The sequence below is a fragment of the Protomyctophum parallelum genome, assembly GCF_964188405.1.
Source record: "Protomyctophum parallelum genome assembly, chromosome: 1".
In the NCBI taxonomy this organism is placed as follows: Eukaryota; Metazoa; Chordata; class Actinopteri; order Myctophiformes; family Myctophidae; genus Protomyctophum; species Protomyctophum parallelum.
In genome coordinates, this window is record NC_139697.1 from 13,229,896 (window position 1) to 13,250,827 (window position 20,932).

Genomic DNA, 20,932 nt, shown 5'->3' on the forward strand with positions numbered 1-20,932 from the left:
TGTGTGTGTGTGTGTGTGTGTGTGTGTGTGTGTGTGTGTGTGTGTGTGTGTGTGTGTGTGTGTGTGTGTTAGGTTGCGCACAGGTGGTGATTAACAACCATGCTGTTTTCGTGCTCAGACGCACCCAGCCACCCACCCACACACGTAGCTCTGTAAGGGAGTGGTTGCACCACTCAAAAACAGATCCCTCATAGACTGTAAAAATTAAAGGGTCCCCGTATAACACCCCCCCCCTAGCCCCACTCCACATTTCCTTTCCAAACAATAGGTCAGGTGTGACATTACTGACATGGGCTTTTACTTTACATAATAGCTTGAAGGTTTGATTGAATCAAGACAGGCCTTCAGGTCAGACACCACCAGAGAGAACAACATGGAGCAAGCGATACACGTATAAAGATTAACAACGTTAAACATTTTTAGCATACATTTTCTGTTGATGTAAAAAAAAAAAAAAAAAAAACACACACCTGTGTGAACTGAGTGGTGCAACTTCCCTCTCTCCCCCCCCCCCCCCGCGTTCCTGCTGGGGGTCTGGATGTTCCGGGGACCGAAACCGGGCAGGCACCCTGGGTGTGTTCCTGTGGGTATGGAGTTGCACCACTGACAGGAGTGATTTTAAGTTGTTGATTCAGTACTCAGATATTTGATATTCATTAATTTATTCCTAATTCCTATGTAAACCCATTGTAACTTCAAACTCCATTTAACCACGTTAGATTAAATGAAATCACCCATCCTTGGTTCTGGTAAGTGGTAACAGATATTAGCCTTCTAATGTGTTTTCAATCATCTTAATTTATCCATTTAGTTACATTTGTACACTCTTGGAGTAAATTATAGTCTACTGTTAAATAACCATGGTGATCAGTAGTAATCATTGCTATATCATCACTAATCATTGAGAGAGAGAGAGAGAGAGAGAGAGAGAGAGCTACTGACTCACATTTCCACACATTTCTCTAGCATGCAGTGGACCGGCCCCCAACCCCCACACACTGACCCCTGCCCGTCAGTGTGTGGGGGTGGGGACCAGATGTGACGTAGGAACTAGGAATGTGAAGCCACTGAAACTGCAGCCAGTCAGTCAGTGAGTTTGTCAGACTCAGTTAGCTGTAAAATGGCGCAGCAAGAAATTCAACTTGACCAAGAAAACTTCTGCTGTTCTCTGTGTCTGGACCTACTGAAGGATCCAGTGACTGTTCCCTGTGGACACAACTTCTGCAGTAGGTGTATTGAGGAATACTGGGATCAGGATGATCAACAAGGGAGATTCAGCTGTCCAGGGTGCAGCCAGACGTTTATCCCAAGACCCGTTCTGAAGAAAAACACAATGTTGGCGCACATGATGGATATAGCAAAGAATACGGGACTCCACGCTGTTCCTCCTGATCACAGCTCTGATGGACGTGAAGATGTGGTCTGTGATTTCTGCACTCGGAGGAAACTGAAAGCCGTGAAGACTTGTCTTCAGTGTCGGGTCTCTTACTGTGACACTCACCTCCAGCCTCACTATCAGTCTCCTCTCTCCTCTCACAAGCTGGTAAAAGCCTCCAGTAAGCTTCCGGAGAACATCTGTGCTCGTCACGACAAGGTGAAGGAGCTTTTCTGTCGTACTGATCAGCAGTGTATCTGTTCTCGGTGCTCTGTGGAAGAACATAAACGTCACGATACCATCTCAGCTGCAGCGGGAAGGGCCGAGAGACAGAAAACATTTGACACGAGTCAGCAGAACATCCAGCAGAGAATCCAGGAGAGAGAGAAAGACGTTAAGGTGCTTTACCAGGAGGTGAGGTCCATCAATCACTCTGCTGATAGAGCAGTGGACGACAGTGACACCGTCTTTACTAACCTGACGGCTGCTATTAAAAGAAGACGAACTGAGGTCAGGGAGCTGATCAGAGACCAGCAGAAACATGACGTGAGTCGTGTTGAAGAACAGAAGAAGCATGTGGAGCAGGAGATTACTGAACTAAGGATGAGACATGCTGAGCTGCAGCAGATCTCAGACACAGAGGATCCCATCCATTTCCTAAACAGTTACACTTCCCTCTCAAAGATCAGTGAATCTACAGACCCAGTCAGCAGCAATGTCAGGTCATTTGAAGATGTGACTGTGGCTGTGTCAAACATGGTGTGTAAGACCAGGGACAAACTAGGGGACATTTTTAAAGAGGAAGAGACACATATCTCAGAGTCAGTGAATAGAGTGGATGTTTTACTGTCAACATCACCAGAACCCAGGGACAGTCTAGAGGACATTTCTAAAGAGGAAGGGACACATATCTCACAGTCGGTGAATAGAGTGGATGTTTCACTGTCAGCAAGAGCCGAGAACAAGAGCCGAGACCCAAGAGCCAAGAGAACAAGAGCCATGAAGCCAATACAAAAAAACAAAAAGACCAGAGCTCTCAGCTCTGGTCTTTTTGTCTTAGAAACAATCAATCTAGAGGATATTTTTAAAATTAAAAATATAAAGACGTTATTGGTAGTGATCCTTTTGTTTGTAATTATGTTGACACATCCTATTAGAAGCAGTGGGCCCAAGGGGATACCCAGTGAGCCGTTAGGGCTTCAGTGTCTTGTTCAGGGACACCAGGAAAGACGTGGTTGGCTTGGGTTCAGGTGGTCAGAACCACCAGAACCTAAGACAAGAGCTGAGTTCTTACAGTATTCATGTCCAATCACACTCGATCCAAACACAGCACACCAAAACCTGTCTCTGTCTGAAGGGAACAGAAAAGTAACAATAGCGTCGGAAAAACAATCTTATCCCTATCACAGAGAGAGATTCACCGAATGGCGTCAGGTTCTGAGTAGAGCGGGTCTGCAAGGGCGCTGTTACTGGGAGGTGGAGTGGCATGGAAAAGTTGATATAGCGGTCTCATACAAAGATATCTACAGAGCAGGATCGTTCTCATTAGAGAGAGGGTCCTGTAATAGTAGTGGATTTGGATACAGTGATAGAGCTCGGTCTTTACAGTGTGAGCCAGACACCAGTGACAACAGCAATGGCAGTAATTACCACCCGCTTTATACTTTCAAGACTTTGCAGTCTTTTACTAGAATCCCAACTCCGGCCTTGTCGGAGAGAGTAGGAGTGTACCTGGATCACAGCGCAGGTACTCTGTCCTTTTACAGTCTCTCTCCTCCAGAATGGGCCTGGACTCCCTGGAGTGGCATGCAGAGTTCCTACAACATGACTCTACTCCAGAGAGTCCAGAGCACGTTCACCCAGCCCCTGTATGCTGGATTTGGACTTTACTTTAACTCTAACTTTGATAGTTATGCTGAATTGTGTGACCTCAAGTAGATAAAACTTTGGGGTTGTAATGATGTCATCAAATATTTCATATTATGTACATATGCAAGCTGTGTTCAATACTTCTGGCTGTGAGAGAGAGGCTGTGTCATATCCATGGTGTGAACTATATTAAGAACAAGAATGCCTATCATCCACTGACCATTTTGATATGACAGTGTGCAGAGAGCACAGCTAACACCACACTGACCATTTTGATCCAATGACCATGCATGTTGTCTCAACACAAATTTGAGATGTGTATTAGCCAATCAGCTTAAAGGCCAAAGGGATAGAGAAAACTGATGTATTAGTAAGGACATGAATATTTCTGTAAACATCTGACAACTGTATATAAAGACCTTACCTCTCGAAATGAAAGGACTGTTGGGAGAGCGGAGTGAACATCACTGAGAGACAGATAAAACTGGTGGTCTGGGACACCTTTCCGGGGTCTTGGAATCTGTGCTGAATAAACGAAAGATGACCAACAACACTCACATCAGTAACAATCGTCTAATAATATAAATTTTATATTTATCTGTCTCTCTGAAGGTCAACATTCTCAGCATAAGTAAACTGTTATGTTTATGTAAATACAAGAAGGGTTCCCAGAGTTTCCAACCGGATGTCTATAGTATATATCTGTAACTCTTGAAATGAAGTTTGAGAACCACTGAAATAACCATTTATTTGTCATTAGAAACAAGTAGTTTTGTTCCTAAGCTTTGTCACTAAAATGATATGTTTATTGTGTCTACCTATGCTTTCAGAATGACTTGGTACAATGGTGTCTTGTCATTAAGTAATCAATATCAGATATTTCATTTGCCATTGCTGATATATATTTTTCCCATGTTTAAACAGTATCTGAATGAATTACAAATGACGTTGAAATTAAATGATTACCGGTGTATTCAAATAAATGTAATTAAACGGATATTTCACTTTCAAACATGTTTGGCGTAATTCTAACTTCTACTCTGGCTTTTGTGTTACACCCTATACCATTTTTTATTTGCTTGATTCAGTATTTGATTCAGACAAATCCGCAGAGGGCTGCCCTGGGCGCAATCATAATATTGCAGCATTGATTGCCTACAGCTGGCCTATTCAGGGCACGCTCCGTTTTAGCCATATGTTAGATTAATCGAAAGCACCCATCCTTGATTGGCTCTGGTGACAGATTCTAATGCATCAGGGCCCGTGTTTTAAAAAATATATTTTTAATGTATTTATTTTATAATTTGTTTGGAGAAAGAAAAAAAGTAGTAGACAGGCGTCGCCCCACCCGCATGCATTTGTGTCTATGTATCTATGACGAGTCTATTGCAGAGGTTTGCACATTACTATGATTTATGTTTTGTATAATTTTGTACAATGATGGACTAACAGTCCCACATACACTAGACTCGGTATGCGCATGCATAAAGTGAGTGGCAAAGTGAGTTTAATCAAATCCTACTTTTCTTTTTAGATGTAGACTACTGTATGGGCTCAAAATTGAGCTGTCAAGGCCAGAAAGTAGTTTTTTGCCACTCAGTAGGCTCTCCCCGAATCATAACGTCCGGGTAGCTAATGATCACACGCATACCCTCTATATAGCTACCTGTATGTCCTAATACAGAATCTAGTCCTAGAATGCTTACTATATATATAGGACCTATAGATTTAATAGATTCATAGACTTGTTTGACAGCACTACCATCAGTGTATGTTGGATTCACGTGTGTGACATTTAACCACTTAAACTGTCAACCATTTGTAAACTTGACCGGTCACTTGGTCTGCTCTTTTTTCCCTCTACACAAAACCTCTTTGCCGAAATTAGCCAATCTGATTGCTATCATAGAGATATTTAACAATGTATCAAGAAAACAAATCCCTTACAACACACATATTGTAAAGGTTTTATAAAATAGTGACATCAGTCATAATATGACCCATTTTAGTCAGGCTGGAAGCAGGCATATAACATCCCCACCAGACCTAAGAAAATTCTAATCAGAGGGGAAAATAATAATAATAATAATAAAGCCCCCACGTTCCATCACTATTATACAAAGACAAAGTATGTATATTTTATTTCCTATCATCCTGTGTGGGTTTGTGCCAGTGAGAAAGTTGTTTTGTTTGATGCAATGGCGGCCCCCAATGGGCAATACTAGATCACCACTCAGATACTACTCACTCACTCACTCACTCACTCACTCACTCTCTCACTCACTCTCTCTCTCTCTCTCTCTCTCTCTCTCTCTCTCTCTCTCTCTCTCGGAATAATGCATTGTTACTACTACTAGTCCTCACCCGTTGTGAGATATTTGCCCCCCCCCTTGTGGCCGTGAAGGGTACTGCGCCCGGGTGCGTTTGTAATTGACTAATACATTAATTAATAATCATTAATGTGTCAAATCGACGGCTTCGTTACGCCCTTCATATTCATATGGGCAATGCCTGTGTGAAAAGTGGGAGTGATTGGTGCAGGCAGTAAGGAGTTACGGCACTGTTTCTGACAGACACACACACACACACACGGACACTCAGACATTGTTAGAATTATAGTATAATGATGATGATGATGATGATGATGATGATGAGAACACAATGTTGTTTGCATGTGGTCCAGTCAAGCTGGTTTTACTGCTATTGATGATATGGACACGGCTGCCATCTTGCCAGCAAGGTGCTACCTAGGTGCAACTTCCCATAGACAGTTATGCATGGCACAAATTACCTTTGAAGACTTTCCTAACTTCCAAAAGAAAATTTAAATAAGAGGATTAACTCCCAATTAAAACGTTATAATTCAATAAAATCTCTCCTATAGTCGCAAGGGAGTGCCAACCAACCTTATGATACAGCATGCGTGATGGGTGTTCCTCGCAACAACAAAGCTGCGCTGCTCTCCCAAATCTGGCTGTGACAGGCCGTCCGTCCCACATGGAATACTATCGCCATTTTATTTTATTGTGTCAACTAAATCCTCATTAATGCAAACTAGATTCAACATACTCAAGCGTACACACATTCTAAATATGCCCCCGAAATATTTTACAGAGCAAATGGACTGTTGCCACCTTCAATAATAATGATAATAATAGTCTTTATTGTCTCCACATCATATATTTTTGTTGTCATGGACACTTACAAAACATTAATAATTCTACTCGAGTTGGAAGCATTAAGACCCATTTTAACCCTCAATGGCTTCCTTTCTGAAAAATAATGTCATTGTAAAAAGATTCACGCGTTTAGATATTCTATTTACAATGAGATGCGGACGGGAGCTGGTGCCACTTGGACCCGGACGTAACATAACACTACAAAATGACGTCTGACTTAAATACTGAATAGGACGAGATTAACCAGCTGCTCTACTTCTATTGACGAGAGAGCAATGTGTACGTTTGTCACAAGGGTTTAAATTAATTTCGCTCATATATATGCCACTAAAATGTGGAACGCTCTACCAACAGCTATTAAGAAATCTGAATCCCTAGACTCCCTCAAAACCCACCAGCTGCAATTCGAAACTGGTCCCTGTAAAAAAAAATATCACACCCGCAGGAGCACACCCAGGGTGCCGGCCCGATTCTGGCGAGCCGCCCCACGTCCGAAACGGTTGAGAAATGACAGAGTTACCGTGTGGGGGTCCCTCTGTACCCTACTGTACTGTACTGTACTGGCACACCCGAAATCACCATATATACATATATGTGTGTGTGTGTGTGTTTGTGTGTGTGTGTGTTAGGTTGCGCACAGGTGGTGATTAACAACCATGCTGTTTTCGTGCTCAGACACACCCAGCCACCCACACACATAGCTTCATAAGGGACCACTCAAAAAATGATCCCCCATAGGCGGTCCCACTCTGCATTTCCTTTCCAAACAATAGGTCAGGTGTGACATTACTGACATGGGCTTTTACTTTACATAATAGCTTGAAGGTTTGATTGAATCAAGACAGGCCTTCAGGTCAATGTGCCACCTCGGTCAGACACCACCAGAGAGAACAGCATGGAGCAAGCGATACACGTATATAGATTAACGACATTAAACATTTTTTACATTTTCTGTTGATGTAAATAAAAAATAAAAACAGTGGTTCTCAATGTGGGGTCCAGGGACCAATTTACAATTTAGGCATTTAGCAGACACTCTTAATCCAGAGCGATTTACAGTTAGCAAGACCCAAAAACATGGTAATACATCAAAACATAAAAATAGTCATCATGAATCCTACGTAAGCTTAAGAACCTAACAGTGGAATATCTATCTAAGGAAACTATACACTAGTGTGCTATGTCTTACATAAAGTGCTATTTAAGTTACATAAATTGAGCCTATGCATACGCCTGTAGGAGATCGAGGCTAGGGCAAGTGCTATGGGCTAAGATGTAGTCTGGAGTGGTGCGTTTTCAGACTGCGGCGGAAGATTGGGAGTGAATCTGCAGTTCTGATTGCAATGGGAAGTACATTCCATAGTTTTGGAGCCAGAAGGGAGAAGATGTGGAGCGTCTTTAGCGAAGCTACTTCCAGCTTCCCTGCGTCGGCTGATCTGAGTGCTCAGGGTTTGTAGCGTCCAATCAGACTTGCAAGATATGGTGGTGCCATACCTTTGGTTGTTTTGAATGCCATGCATCAGAGTTTTGTACTCTGGACCCAGGGTGCCTTGAGGATCGAGGTTCCAAATGTATGTCTATAGCCTGTATCTGTAACTTTAATTTACAGGACCTTTGAAATAAAATTATGAACTGTTATATTCAAATAAGTGTAACTAAAGGGATATATTTCACTTTCAAACATGTTTGGGGTGAATAATATATATTATAATAATATTCTACGACTGGCATTTGTGTTTCACGGTTTCACCCCAGACAGTTTTTGAGTGGTGCAACCACTCCCTTACGGAGCTATGTGTGTGGGTGGGTGGGTCTGAGTACAAAAACAGCATGGTTGTTTTTCACCACCAGTGCGCAACCTAACACACACACACACACACACACACACACACACACAAACACACACGCACATATTAAGTGTATATATGATGATTTCGGGTGTGCCAGTAGTACAGTGACAGTACAGTACAGTACAGTACAGTAGAGGGTAACTCTGTCCTTTCTCAACCGTTTCGGACGCGGGGCGGCATGCCGGAACCGGCCCGGCCCCCTGGGCGCGTTCCTGGGGGTCTGGATGTTCCGGGGACCCCCACATGGTAACTCTGTAATTTCTCTACCGTTTCGGACGCGGGATGGCTCGTCGGAACCGGGCAGGCACCATGGGTACGTTCCTGTGGGTCTGGAACTTCCGGGGGGGACCCCCCCCCCCCCACACACACACGGAGTTGCACCACTGAATTCACGTGATTTTAAGTTGTTGATTCAGAACTCAGATATTTGATATTCATTTATTTATTCCCATTGTAACTTCAAACTCAATTTAACCATGTTAGATTAAATGAAATCACCCATCCTTGGTTCTGGTAACAGATATTAGCCTTCTAATGTGTTTTCATTCTTCATCTTAATTTATCCATTTAGTTACATTTGTACACTCTTAAATTATAGTAATTGATAGTCTACTGTTAAATAACCATGGTGATCAGTAGTAATCATTGCTATATCATCACTAATCATTGAGAGAGAGAGAGAGAGAGAGAGAGAGAGAGAGAGAGAGAGAGAGAGAGAGAGAGAGAGATTTCACATTTCCACACATTTCTCTAGCATGCAGTGGACCGGCCCCCAACCCCACACACTGACCCCGCCCGTCATGTGACCAGATGTGAAGGAATGTGAAGCCACTGAAACTGCAGCCAGTCAGTCAGTGAGTTTGTCGGACAGCTGTAAAATGGCGCAACTGGTTCAACTAAGAAAGAACCAAGAAAACTTCTGCTGTTCTCTGTGTCTGGATCTGAAGGATACAGTGATCTACTGCAGGCGCTGTGGACACTACTTCTGCAGAAGGTGCATTCAGGAATACTGCCTGGATCTGTATGATCAACAACAACAAGGGAGATTCACTTTATTCAGCTGGTGTATTTTGAAATACTGGAATCAGGGGATTAAACAAGGGAGATTCATCTGTCCAGGGTGCCAGACGTTCATCCCAAGACCTGTTCTGAAGAAAAACACAATGTTGGCGGACATGATGGATATAGCAAAGAATACGGGACTCCACGCTGTTCCTCCTGATCACAGCTCTGATGGACGTGAAGATGTAGTCTGTGATTTCTGCACTCGGAGGAAACTGAAAGCTGTGAAGACTTGTCTTCAGTGTCGGGTCTCTTACTGTGACACTCACCTCCAGCCTCACTATCAGTCTCCTCTCTCCTCTCACAAGCTGGTAAAAGCCTCCAGTAAGCTTCCGGAGAACATCTGTGCTCGTCACGGCGAGGTGACGCAAGGTTTCTGTCGTACTGATCAGCAGTGTATCTGTTCTCGGTGCTATGTGGAAGGACATAAACGCCACGATACGATCTCAGCTGCAGCGGGAAGGGCAGAGAGACAGCAAATATTTGACACGAGTCAGCAGAACATCCAGCAGAGAATCCAGGAGAGAGAGAAAGACGTTAAGTTGCTTTACCAGGAGGTGAGGTCCATCAATCACTCTGCTGATAGAGCAGTGGACGACAGTGACACCGTCTTTACTAACCTGACAGCTGCTATTAAAAGAAGACGAACTGAGGTCAGGGAGCTGATCAGAGACCAGCAGAAACATGACGTGAGTCGTGTTGAAGAACAGAAGAAGCATGTGGAGCAGGAGATTACTGAACTAAGGATGAGACATGCTGAGCTGCAGCAGATCTCAGACACAGAGGATCCCATCCATTTCCTAAACAGTTACACTTCCCTCTCAAAGATCAGTGAATCTACAGACCCAGTCAGCAGCAATGTCAGGTCATTTGAAGATGTGACTGTGGCTGTGTCAAACATGATGTCAAAGACCAGGGACAAACTAGGGGACATTTTTAAAGAGGAAGAGACACATATCTCAGAGTCAGTGAATAGAGTGGATGTTTTACTGTCAGCATCACCAGAACCCAGGGACAGTCTAGAGGACATTTTTAAAGAGGAAGGGACACATCAAATCAAATCAAATCAATTCTATTTGTATAGCACATTTAAAAACGACTCTCATCGTACCAAAGTGCTTCACAGGTCAAAGAAAACAATACAATACAGTATTACAATACAGTCTGTGAAAAGAGTGGATGTTTCACTGTCAGCATCACCAGAACTCAGGTACAGTATAGATATAGAGGTCAAGAGGAAGCATATAGAGGAAAAGACACATATCTTTTTTTTTTTCTTCTTTCTATTTTTTTTCTTTTTTTTTTTATGGAGGGACATACAGTATAGGCTGACATAAATGGGGAGAGAGATGGGGGGAAGACATGCAGTAAAGGCCGTCGGGATCGGGAGTCGAACCCGCGGCACACTGCCAGACTGGATTACCAGCCAAGGTGCCTGGACCACTGAGCCATGGCCCAGGAAGGGACACACATCTCACAGTCGGTTAATAGAGTGGATGTTTCACTGTCAGCAAGAGCCGAGAACAAGAGCCGAGACCCAAGAGCCAAGAGAACAAGAGCCATGAAGCCAATACCCAAAAAAAAAAAAAAAAGACCAGAGCTGAAACAATCAATCTAGAGGATATTTTTAAAATTAAAAATATAAAGACGTTATTGGTAGTGATCCTTTTGTTTGTAATTATGTTGACACATCCTATTAGAAGCAGTGTTCAGCCCAAGGGGATACCCAGTGAGCCATTAGGGGTTCAGTGTCTTGTTCAGGGACACCAGGAAAGACGTGGTTGGCTTGGGTTCAGGTGGTCAGAACCACCAGAACCTGAGACCAGAGCTGAGTTCTTACAGTACTCATGTCCAATCACACTCGATCCAAACACAGAACACCAAAACCTGTCTCTGTCTGAAGGGAACAGAAAAGTAACAATAGCGTCGGAAAAACAATCTTATCCCCATCACAGAGAGAGATTCACCGAATGGCGTCAGGTTCTGAGTAGAGTGGGTCTGCAAGGGCGCTGTTACTGGGAGGTGGAGTGGCATGGAAAAGTTGATATAGCGGTCTCATACAAAGATATCTACAGAGCAGGATCGTTCTCATTAGAGAGAGGATCCTTTAATGGTAGTGGATTTGGATACAGTGATAGAGCTTGGTCTTTACAGTGTGAGCCAGATACCAGTGTTTTTTCTTTGAAAAGGGGAGAGGAGATAACTGGCAATGGCAGTAATTACTTTATACTTTCAACTACATGCTGTCTTTTACTAGAATCCCAACTCCGGCCTTGTCGGAGAGAGTAGGAGTGTACCTGGATCACAGCGCAGGTACTCTGTCCTTTTACAGTCTCTCTCCTCCAGAATGGTCCTGGACTCCCTGGAGTGGCATGCAGAGTTCCTACAACATGACTCTACTCCACAGAGTCCAGAGCATATTCACCCAGCCCCTGTATGCTGGATTTGGCCTTTACTTTAACTCTAACTTTGATAGTTATGCTGAATTGTGTGACCTCAAGTAGATAAAACTTTGTAATGATGCCATCAAATATTTCATATTAGGTAATAGGTACATATGCAAGCTGTGTTCAATACTTCTAGCTGTGAGAGAGAGGCTGTGTCATATCCATGCTGTGAACTATATTAAGAACAAGAATGCCTATCATCCACTGACCATTTTGATATGACAGTGTGCAGAGAGCACAGCTAACACCACACTGACCATTTTGATCCAATGACCATGCATGTTGTCTCAACACAAATTTGAGATGTGTATTAGCCAATCAGCTTAAAGGCCAAAGGGATAGAGAGAACTACATGATTTATTAGTAAGGACATGAATATTTCTGTAAACATCTGACAACTGTATATAAAGACCTTACCTCTCGAAATGAAAAGAAGGACTGTTGGGAGAGCGGAGTGAACAACACAGAGAGACAGATAAAACTGGTGGTCTGGGACACCTTTCCGGGGTCTTGGAGTCTTGCTGAATAAACGAAAGATGACCAACAACACCCACATCAGTAACAATCGTCTAATAATATACATTTTATATTTATCTGTCTCTCTGAAGGTCAACATTCTCAGCATAAGTAAACTGTTATGTTCATGTAAATACAAGAAGGGTTCCCAGAGGAGTTTCCAACTGGATGTCTATAGTATATATCTGTAACTCTTGAAATGAAGTTTGAGAACCACTGAAATAACCATTTATTTGTCATAGAAACAAGTAGTTTTGTTACTAAGCTTTGTCACTAAAATTATATGTTTATTGTGTCTATTGAAAATGTGTAATATAACCTGCTGTTCACATATAGGCCTATGCTTTCAGAATGACTTGGTACAATGGTGTCTTCTCATTAAGTAATCAATATCAGATATTTCATTTTAAATTAAACATGCCATTGATGATATATATTTTTTCCATGTTTAAACAGTATCTGAATGAATTACAAATGATGTTGAAATTAAATGATTAACGGTGTATTCAAATAAATGTAATTAAACGGATATTTCACTTTCAAACATGTTCGGCGTAATTCTACCTTCTACTCTGGCTTTTGTGTTACACCCTATACCATTTTTTATTTGCTTGATTCAGTATTTGATTCAGACAAATCTGCAGAGGGCTGCCCTGGGTGCAATCATAATATTGCAGCATTGAATGCCTACAGCTGGCCTATTCAGGGCACGCTCCGTTTTAGCCATATGTTAGATTAATCGAAAGCACCCATCCTTGATTGGTTCTGGTGACAGATTCTAAAACCGTGTTTTAAAAAATATATTTTTAGTGTATTTATTTTATCATTTGTTTGGAGAAAGAAAAAAAGTAGTAGACAGGCGTCGCCCCACCCGCATGCATTTGTGTCTGCCAGACACAAATATCTATGATATATGGGATATCTATGACGAGTCTATTGCAGAGGTTTGCACATTACTATGATTTATGTTTTGTATCATTTTGTACAATGATGGACTAACAGTCCCACATACACATACTCGGTATGCGCATGCATAAAGTGAGTGGCAAAGTGAGTTTAATCAAATCCTACTTTTCTTTTTAGATGTACTGTATGGGCTCATTGAGCTGTCAAGGCCAGAAAGTAGTTTTTTGCCACTCAGTAGGCTTTCCCCTGAATCATAACTTCCGTGTATGCTAATGATGTCACACGCACACCCTCTATATGCGTATAATGTCCTAATACAGAATCTAGTCCTAGAATGCTTACTATAGCTTTTATCCATGTTGAGTCTACTAGATAGGCAGAAAATCAAGTAGCACAGGCGTCTTCAACGTTTTTTAGCCCAAGGACCTATAGATTTAATAGATCCATAGACTTGTTTGACAGCACTACCATCAGTGTATGTTGGATTGTTGATGTCTATTTTCACTTAACCACTTAAACTGTCAATCATTTGTAAACTTGACCGGTCACTTGGTCTGCTCTTTTTTTCCCGCTACACAAAACCTCTTTGCCGAAATTAGCCAATCTGATTGCTATCATAGAGATATTTAACAATGTATCAAGAAAACATATCCCTTACAACACACATATTGTATAAGGTTTTATAAAATAGTGAAATCATCAGTCATAATATGACAATACATATTTCCAATTTTAGTCAGGCTGGAAGCAGGCATATAACATCCCCACCAGACCTAAGAAAATTCTAATAAGAGGGGAAAACACATGTCTCCCCCCTGCTCCGCTCCCTCCACTGGCTCCGCTGCCCGCACAGAATACAAAACTCTGATGCTGGCATTCAAAGCAACCAAAGGTATGGCTCCCCCATATTTTGCAAGTATGATCGAACCGACGAACCCTACAAACCCTCCCGGCACTCAGATCAGCCAACGCAGGGAAGCTGGAAGTACCCTTACTAAAAACGCCGGGACAACGCTCCACACGTCCCAAACTCTTCTCCCTTCTGGCTCCAAAACTGTGGAATGCACTTCCCATTGCAGTCAGAACTGCAGCATCACTCCCAATCTTCCACCGTAGTCTGAAAACCCACCTTTTCAGACTCCATCATGGCCCATAGCACTTACCCCACCCCCTTAGATAGCATTTCTGTAGACTTAGATAGCATTTGATACAGACTTATAGCATGTTATGTAGACAGCACTATAATTGCATAATTACAGTGTAGTCATAGCACGTCATAGTACATATGTATAGCATAGTAGTATACATGTATAGTTTATATGTATAGTTTCATTATATAGATATTCCACTGTTACTTTCTTAGCTTACACATGTTTCATGATAAATGTTTTTATGTGATGTATTCCCATGCTTTTTTGTTCTTGCTTAATGTAAGTCGCTCTGGATTAAGAGCGTCTGCTAAATGCCTAAATTGTAAATTGTAAAAAGCCCCCACGTTCCATCACTATTATACAAAGACAAAATATGTATATTTTATTTCCTATCATTTCCTATTTGGGTTTGTGCCAGTGAGAAAGTTGTTTTGTTTGATGCAATGGCGACCCCCAATGGGCAATACTAGATGACTGAAACACACACACACACACACACACACACACACACACACACACACACACACACACACACACACACACACACACACACACACACACACACACACACACACACACACACACACACACACACACACACACACACACACACACACACAAGCAAACATACCTGCCTAACAGATATCAGGAGGAATGTGTTAAGACATTGACACACAGAAAGCATGTAGCTGTCTACATTGTTACTATGAGAACACATTGCTGTCTGTGGTAGTCAAGCAGGTATCTACTGTACAGTTCATACAGTATATGGCATAAACCAGCAGGTACAGGGTAAACTGTGTACACATGGTTTTGTAAGCTATAAGGTAAACCTTATTCCTATAACCTCAGTAAAATGGTGCCAAGACCTATTCCTAAACTTAACTTATTTCTAATCTTATCCTCAGTTAAACAAAAAGAATGCAAGAACCGCCCCTAGCATGCAGTCGATGCAAACAATGTGGGCGAGCGTGTTTTGGGCTGAGCCTTCCGGTTACCATGTAGGCTACATACCTATGATTAGACTCATTCTATTCTAGGATTTAGATTCTTCTACAAATGTCTTCTAAATCCTAAAAGTTTACAGAAAAACCTACGCTTTCATGTCAAGGACCCCAAAAGATAATACGTTTTTGGCAGCCAACCACCATCTACAAACATTTTGTTCCAGGGACCCCCAGAAGCAAAGACTTGAGATAATGTAAATTTTTTAAACTATATATATTCAAGGATTTGCTAAGGATTTTTCAAAAATAGCAGATCTACAAGCTCTTAGTGGCACAAAGTGATCGCTGTCTGCTGTTTTTGAATAGCTGGAGTTTGACGTTACGATGGGTTTATATAATGGGAATTGTGGACAAATTCGTATCCAATAACAAAATATTCTACGTTTTGGGTCTGAGAGGTAACAGCTCATCAAATGGTGGTCCGTGGCTCAAATGTCAAATAAGAAAATAATGGACCTTGATATGAAAAGGGTTGAAAACCACTGACAATCAACTCTACATCACAAATCACATCACCTTCACGTACACTCTATTTTACACTATACACAGACCATAATCATCACCTGTCCCCTGTACAGACCACCTTCAGAGGTTTGATGTGGGACCTGAGGCGAGGGCGACATTTGAGGATAATACACAAAACAAGTCTCAGGCCACGTTACAGTAACAGCAATGGGGAAAAAATCAGAAGCTTAATGTACACTCATAAAATAAAAACAAAAAGCACAATATGCATGTAGTCATATGCAAACATTTATTCAAATATATAGTATTTATCACATTGGTCATGATACACTGATTACATTTTATAAAATTGATTGCATTTAAACAAACTACAGTAAATCAATATACTGTACACTTGAGGTTAGAGTGTCCGCCCTGAGATTCGGAGGTCACCGGTCGGGGTTTGATTCCCTGGCCAGGTCGTACAAAAATGATTACTTGACAATTTGTCTGGTATGAAAACAAAAACAAAAAACAAAACCATAAGGTCCTCCATCGAATCAATCATATGTGAATAGCCTACAAGACCAGATCAAAATAGCAAAACAGAATAACATAATTTTCAAATATCTTCTAAACAGACAAAATGAACATGATTTACTGTGTTTGTTTTTTCTTCTTTTCCAAGCTTAGCAACAAGACTACTGATTCCAGAGGTCAACTAAATCATTTGGTTATTTTATTTACATCAACAGAACAGTTTACGAATTACGAGAATGTTGACCTTGCGAGAAATCAACAACAAGATGATGAAGAAATTATTCTGGAGCCATGAGAGACAAACCCAAAGTTTGATTTACTCAGTGAATAAGAGCAAAGAAGGTTTATCACTTTAGTAAAAAAGTCATCTTTCCCCCAAAATATCCGAACTACAAGCTCACAACGTTTTGCTCAGCAACGCGTTATGACCTTGTAGATGAGCTATTTTCAAACAGCTTTATAGGTATAATAGAGTAGGGCTTTGTATACATAATACAAATATTCCTACCTAGTAGTAACTAACGTTTTAAAATAATTGTAGTGTAGTGAAAAGTAAATGATTTGCCTCTGGGATGTAGTGGAGAGGAAGTAAAAGTATCAAAACTTGGAAATACAAAAAGTAATTAAAAGTAAAATAAATACGTCAAATATTTACTTAAGCACTGCACTTGAGTACATGTACTTAATTAGTCCTCACTAGATTTCTTGATGTCATGGCACATCTTCATGGTGGCATGGTCACAAACCCAAAATCCGGGGAGGATGGGCTGTGTGAAAATGGTCTGGACTCTTTGGAGGAGAGTCATGGTGTCAGAGCAGACACTGTACCAGGACAGAATGCCTGCCTGGTAATCCAGGTACATTCCTATTCTGGAATTCACAGGCCTCATGTTTTCATTAGTATCGGCGCCGTGTCTGTAAAAACAACCTTCACCCCAAATCTGACAACACCAAGTGTCGTCTATCAATCCAAATCTACGCTCCATTGGAGCCTGATTCCTGGGGGTGTTTGGGTATGAGGCTGCTATGTCGACGTAGTCACCGCCCCACTCGACCTCCCAGTAATGGCGTCCAGTCAGCTCCTCTGCACCCAGACACTGCCAGCAATCGCCATATCTCTTTGGGTGAGCAGGATGTCCTTGTACTATGGTAGTATTCTGTACCTTTCGGTTGCCCTCGGACAGAGCCAAAATTTGATGGGTTGTGTCTGGATCCATTGTGACTACGAGTGCATATTTTAAGAACTCGGCTCTGGTCTTGGGCTCTGCTGTTGACAGTAAAACATCCACTCTGTTCACTGCATCCCAGACGTTTGTCCCTTCCTCTTTAAGAATGGCCTCTAGTTTGCCCCGCATCTTTGACACAGCCACAGTCACATCTTTAAAGTAGCTCAGAGGACGGACTTTGCTGATGACTGGGTGTGAAGTTTCACTGATCCTTGAGAGGGTGTTGGAACTGCGTGGGACATGGATGGGTTCCTCTGTAAGTGAGAGCTGCTCCAGCTCAGCATGTCGGCTCCTCAGTTCAGTGAGTGCCTCCTCCGCACGCTTCCTCTGTTCGTCGGCACGATTCACTTCGCGTCTCTGCTGGTCTCTGATGTGCTCCCTCACCTCAGATCGTCTTCTCTCAATGGAAGAGATGAGCTCTGCGAAGAGGCTGTCACTGTTCCTCGCTGATCTATCGGCAGAGTAATTGATGGTCTCCCTCTCCTGCTGAAGCACCTTCACTTCTTCCTCCGTCTCCTGGATTACCTGCAGGATGCCGATGTCCCCGTGAAGCTTGTCAGAGACTTTGACCAGCTTGTGATTCTTAAAGGCAGGAGAATGATAGTGAGGCTGGATGTGCTCGTCACAGTACGAGATCAGACACTGAAGACAAGTCTCCACGGCTTTCAGTTTTCTCTTACGGCAGACATCACAGCCCACATCTCCAGGTCCAGCATAGCAGTGATCAGGACGAACACCTTCGAGCTCTGTCTTCTCAATTACATCCATCACCTCAGCCAACACATTGTTTTTCTTCAGTACAGGCCTATAAAAGATCTCTTTGCACTCTGGACATCGGACTCTCCTTGTACATTTTTCATTTTTCTCCCAGTGTATCTCAATACACTTAGTGCAGAAGTTGTGTGCACAGGGAAGTGTCACTGGCTCCTTCAGTAGATCCACACAGAGAGAACAGAAGAACTTTTCCTCGTGCAACAGAACGTGCTGTGCCATGTTTCAGTTTAGTAATGATTGTGGTATACTGACTGAGTTGACTTTCAGTGTGGCTTCCCTTGCTTCCTCAGAGATCACATGACATGGGTGGGTGGTTCCTACTGGTTCTGTGTGTGCCCTAATCAAAGTCTAAATACAAAAGACATAACTCTCTCTCCCCCGCCCCTCTCTATCTACACACACACACACACACACACACACACACACACACACACACACACACACACACACACACACACACACACACACACACACACAAGCAAACATACCTGCCTAACAGATATCAGGAGGAATGTGTTAAGACATTTCATTGCAGCGGAAGGAAACACGTTTTGCTACAGTATAGTGAGGTGTGAGAGAGAAAGTCTTCTTTCTTCTTTTACATTTATAGGTTTTCTTTTCTTTAAATCTTTAAATTAGTTTTTCTCATTCTATAATATTACATTTGTGCAAATCTTTTGAAATAATGATTTCCCCGTGACCCAAAAATGGGTCCCGAGTCCGCCCAACCTAGTGTTGGGGAACCCCTGCCATAACACAAAAAACATCTAAATACCCCCCAAAAACGACAAATAATCAAGATTAAAAAAATCAAGATAAGCAAAGTACACAAGGTAATATTAATGCACCCAAAAGCAGAAGAAGCTATTTCTCAGTCTACACTGTTACTTTATAGCACCTTAAGCTGTCATATTCACGGTACATAACATTTAAAATCTTTCCCCCTAAAATACAGTATGTCATGAGGAAAAGTTGAGAGGATATCAGTTTCCTTTACGTTTAGGACATAATATGAAAATAATTGTTATAGGCCTACTTGGTGTACCACTTAAACCCCAGTATCCCTATTTTGGGATTCACCAAATATAGCCGATCTACGACGTGCAGCAAGTGAAGTGCATGTGATTACTGACAGACAGTGATACATTCCAAATATCATCAAAGTATTCTGAGGCAACCCTGGACTTGGGACAGGCTGTTATGGGGGTGGGGTCGTTGATTTTCAATGGAATCCAAGCAGCGACGCCCCGTCACACCCGATGTTTGTACCTGCTACAAAATCTCCAAAGCTACAAAACAAGTTGAGCTGGATCAACAGCTCAACTTGTTTGAAAACAAATTTTGAATAGTTCAACTAGCCAATCTACATTGACACGTTGTGAGCTTGTAGACTGGCCATTTTAACTATTCAAAGTAGTAGTAAAAAAGGCGAAGAAGTTTATGGATAAGGGGTTTAGCAGTGACGAAAATGGAGCCCAGAGTGTATCACCCCTATTAGGTGTCACCTGTCAGTCGGAGTAGGTCATAGTCAGGGTACACATCATGGTAGCATTTCACCTCACACCCAGCAGAGGTCAGGATTTCACAGGACTGAATCAAACATCTGTACTGTACCATCTGCACCTATGGCCTGAACATCCACACACACCACTGGACTCTCTGAAAACACACCAATATCAGATGTAAACGGTGACCGGTCCGTACCAAGAGTAACCCAGACTCCTGATTCCAAATTTCTAAGGCTGGTTGTCACGTTGGGGTCTTTGAAAAAAAAGAATGACACCAGAATGTATCAGTGAGTCAACACATTTCTGTCTATGGAGACAATACGCAAACTTAGATAATGAAAATAATCTAATCTATCACACATAGTTATTATGGCATTAATTATCGCCATTATTATGCCACATATGACTTACAATCTCCCACAAAACAACATGTTACTTAGTTTAGAAGATAAACAGGTGTGGTTTCCTCTGCAACAAAATGTCTTAAAACATTCCTGCTGGTATCTGTTAGGCAGGTATGTTTGCTTGTGTGTGCGTGTGTGTGTGTGTGTGTGTGTGTGTCTGTGTCTGTGTGTGTGTGTGTGTGTGTGTGTGTGTGTGTGTGTGCGTGCGTGCGTGCGTGCGTGCGTGCGTGCGTGCGTGCGTGCGTGCGTTTGTGCGTGTTTGCTGGAAGAGGAGTGAAAGAAAAGGTTTGCTCAAATCTGCACAGCGTCTCTCCAGCCATTAGTGTTCCCTTGTGTGCAAAAATAGGGTAAAATAAGAAAGTAGAGGTCCTTGGTGTGGAGAGGAGCCATGCACGTTTGCAGGCCTGTACACTGTTTACATGCGTCCCAGCTGGGTTTGTGAGTCACATGCCTAGTGATCTCCAAGCTACAACATGTCACATTTACAGTAGCTAGTAGATTTATTATTCTAGGCAATGGACACTGTTTTCCTACGGTTTTCTTTTGTAGGCTATGGTTTATTTAACTTAATTTCCTTTTATTGTACTTCCTTCCTTTCCGATACCTCTATTATTGCTTGCTGTAACAAAACAATTTGAATTTCTCCATGGGATGGGTGCAGTATAGGCTACCCT

General features: G+C 42.1%; 2 protein-coding genes across 2 annotated transcripts; both read left to right on the plus strand.

Annotated features, from left to right (window-relative positions):
* Positions 1 to 1,120: 1,120 nt before the first annotated feature.
* Positions 1,121 to 12,770, plus strand: LOC310863550 (tripartite motif-containing protein 16-like; the record flags this gene model as incomplete). The annotated part of the gene is made up of 2 exons (XM_083771980.1): positions 1,121 to 3,326; positions 11,880 to 12,770. The coding sequence occupies one exon, from the start codon at positions 1,121 to 1,123 to the stop codon at positions 3,311 to 3,313; it is 2,193 nt and encodes a 730-aa protein (XP_083628106.1). The 3' UTR covers positions 3,314 to 3,326; positions 11,880 to 12,770.
* On the plus strand, positions 9,437 to 11,844 carry LOC310858619 (tripartite motif-containing protein 16-like; the record flags this gene model as incomplete). The annotated part of the gene is made up of 3 exons (XM_083764808.1): positions 9,437 to 10,352; positions 10,530 to 10,545; positions 10,829 to 11,844. 3 exons carry the CDS (start codon positions 9,437 to 9,439, stop codon positions 11,622 to 11,624), a joined length of 1,728 nt encoding a protein of 575 aa, XP_083620934.1. The 3' UTR covers positions 11,625 to 11,844.
* Positions 12,771 to 20,932: the final 8,162 nt, after the last annotated feature.